We start from the raw sequence: 3,321 nt of genomic DNA, 5'->3' as shown, positions 1-3,321 counted from the left end.
ATATATATATATATATATATATTTAATTAATCCTTTTAATCCACATTATACAGATTTAGTACATCGTTCTTTAAATACATTGATGATTAAGATAATTTAATAGAAAATTATCTACTAATTAATATACACATATCAAATGCTTGATGTAAAAGGAATCTTAGATAGTACAAAGATTAAAAAGAAAACGACGTCTCTTTTAAGATATCTTTTCAACATAGCGAAAAGATATCTAAAAATAACAAAAAGATATTATATTTAGGTTGTTTTTTCAAGATGAAAAGATGTCTATAAATTTAGTTTTGTCGACAAGACAATTTAAAAAAGACATTTTCATCATCTTTATATGATTGTTTTTTTTGGCAAAGCGAAAAATCGACAAAAAAATATCTTTTCGTATTATCGAAAAAACAACATAAAAAGATAATTTTCCGTTATTTTGATACTTTTCACTCATCCTTGAGCAGTATAGGAAATCGCCACCAGATGAACGTGGCGAAGTTTGACTTTGAAAATTCATAAATATATTTTTTCTGTATTTATTTGAAGATCGAGTTTTTTTTTTTTTTTTTTTATATATTGAGAGCATCTTTGGTATTAGACATTTATTATAGCAAGCCTTTTCATTTAAAATTTTGATGTTCTTCCAGTTGAAATCATGTTTAAGCTGCAATCTGTTTGGTTATTACAGAATACTGTACAGAGAATATATTTTCATTGATGACTCATTTATTATTATTAAATCACACTGACTATAATTACAATAATTGTGACGAGTATCATCGCAAATATGCGAAAAATAAATTCAAGAAAAATTCGATAAGTTATCCAGTGAAATGACGAATTTGCTTGCTATTTAATTTATAAGAAAAATAACACCGACTTTATTTTATTAGGACACTTACAACAATCCATTTCTCAGACGAACGAATGGGGCTGTATATAATTTATAAAAATTTCAATGAATAATTTTCAGAAAAACAAAAATTGCTCATAAATGATTAGAAGACTGATTGTTGTAAGAGTCCTAATAAAATAAAGTCAAATATTCGTAAAGAATGCAATAAAAATTTTTTTATTGCATTCTTTATGAATATTTGATGATGGCACGATCCAAAATGCCGAAACATGTAATATCATCCAAACTTTAGACTATTAATGACTTTTTTAATATATGTTGAAACTTTATTACAGACTGTTAACTTAATAAATGTTGTATTATTCACACACTAAAAAATTGACTCTTATATGCTCTCAAATTCTCATTGTAGAAATAAAGATTTGTTCTTTCATAATTAAGTAAATTTTGTAATATAATAATTTTTGAAAGAGAATTACATTATTACTTGGATTGAAATAGGAAAATCTTCAATGAGAATACAAAAGAAACATATCATATCACTTAGGTTTTACCGTATAAATAAATAATATAAATTAATAAAAATAATACCACTTGGATTTTATTTTTTAATTTGATGCAATATTTTTTTTGGAACGTGTATTCTTAACGTTTTTTTATCTTTTTTAAAAAGGCAAGTATATGTTACTGCACTATTGTGTGTGCAGAATACACTAAATTTTTTATACAGTCGATGTATATTATCTAATTTGAAATAATTTTTGTCACGTTAATATTTACGTAAACATAATGTCATTAAATCGTGAAACAAGTGGAAGAAGATGTAAAGAAGGTATAAAGAAGGTGAAATAGGTAAGAAAATATTAAAGCCCAGAGGAATGAGTATTTTGATCATCAGCTAATTAAAGAATAAATCAATAAATTTTAATTTTTTATCTTCTTTGACGCAACTCGTAGTGTTTTGGAATTACCCAAAATTATCTGCCGTGCTAAATGATATCGATCGAATAAATATATATATGTCAAACTCATTTGTTGTTTTTCTCATCGGCACGCTTTGATTATACGATTAAATTACCCATCGATAAGAGGTGCCGAGTCGAGCGCATCTCGTCCTTTGAAGGTGTTTACGCTCAGACCCACGGATAATCCGATCACAAGCAGAAGAACTGACAGGCAAACGGCGACGTTAATGTACACCATTTTCCCCGTACAATATTTATGAATGCCTGAAAAAAAAGACGAAATAGTTCGAGCGTCTAACAATAATAAAAGAAATTAAGAAGCAATAGTTAATACGTAATTAATATAAGTAAAATAGAAACATAAAAAATTTCGATCTTAATCATTATTTATATAAAAAAGCATAATGTAAAATGAAAATGAATAATATAGTCTTGGTCATAAATATAAAACATTCTCAATTTATTGCATTTTCATGGAAAAGACTGTAATAAAATGCAAATGGAAACTAACAAAATATTAAAGTTATTATAAAAATAAATTTTATTTTTTAATAAAACTGTTATTTAATTTATTTTTTTAGATACAAAACGTTTATGTTAATTTATAGATGTGCTTTATACTTTTGGCCAATGTATTTGCGGAAACAAAATGTGACAAGCCTTTCATTATCATATTAAGATCTGTGATATTTTTCGCTATCTGTATTTATTGATCTGAAATACTGAGGAAATGGAATTTTTCCAAACCTACACACACACACACACACACACACACACACACATACACACACACACACACACACACACACATTGATTCAATAATGGAGTGTTTATCTTTAGTCGTAATTCTTCATAGGGTATTCACTCGACGGGTGAATGATAAACACTCTTGATTCGTTTAGAGCACTTATGTTGGATAAGTGTTAGTTATTGACGCTATTGATAATACATGAGAAAGTACATGACATAGTCGCAGTTTAGAATACGACTATATAATATAACGTTTGATAATTGGTGATGTAACAATATAAATCCAAAAGGTATAATTTATGACAGATAATAATTTAGATAATATTAAAAATTTTTGGATATCATATATTAACTTTTTCAATAAATTACAAATGTGATAGAGCTTTTTAAAAAAATACTCTTTAAATCTCGTAGAGTAAAATTTCACTCGAAAATTTAGCCTGTCTTGCAAAAAGAGTGAAAATATATATAAATACGGCATCTCTTATTTAAAAGTGGCAAATTTTCATTCTTTTTAAAATGAGATTTAATCTTTTGAAATGAGAGATTCACTCTGAAAGAGTGAAATCTCAATTCCTTTTTTGAAGTATAATACCAAGGTAGATGGAACTTCATTCCTTAGGAGTGAATCTCATTCCAAATGAGTAAATCTCATTTTAAAAAGAATGAAAATCTGTCTTGAATAACAGTAGCCGTATTTTCATTCTTTCTTTAAGACAGGCTAAATTTTCAATATTTTCGAGTGAGATT

The 3,321-nt window shown here is 26.5% G+C and overlaps 1 protein-coding gene across 1 annotated transcript in view; it reads right to left on the bottom strand.

Moving 5' to 3' along the window:
- Window positions 1-3,321, bottom strand: part of LOC108691441 (dipeptidase 1-like) — a 9,431-nt gene that overhangs the window by 4,086 nt on the left and 2,024 nt on the right. The window contains exon 3 of the mRNA XM_018199193.1: window positions 1,935-2,085. Within this exon, the coding sequence (XP_018054682.1) occupies window positions 1,935-2,085 (151 nt within the window). The remainder of the gene's footprint in view (window positions 1-1,934; window positions 2,086-3,321) is intronic.

This window comes from Atta colombica, unplaced genomic scaffold (genome assembly GCF_001594045.1).
Source record: "Atta colombica isolate Treedump-2 unplaced genomic scaffold, Acol1.0 scaffold47, whole genome shotgun sequence".
Taxonomy (NCBI): domain Eukaryota; kingdom Metazoa; phylum Arthropoda; class Insecta; order Hymenoptera; family Formicidae; genus Atta; species Atta colombica.
This window is presented reverse-complemented; position numbering and strand designations above follow the sequence as displayed.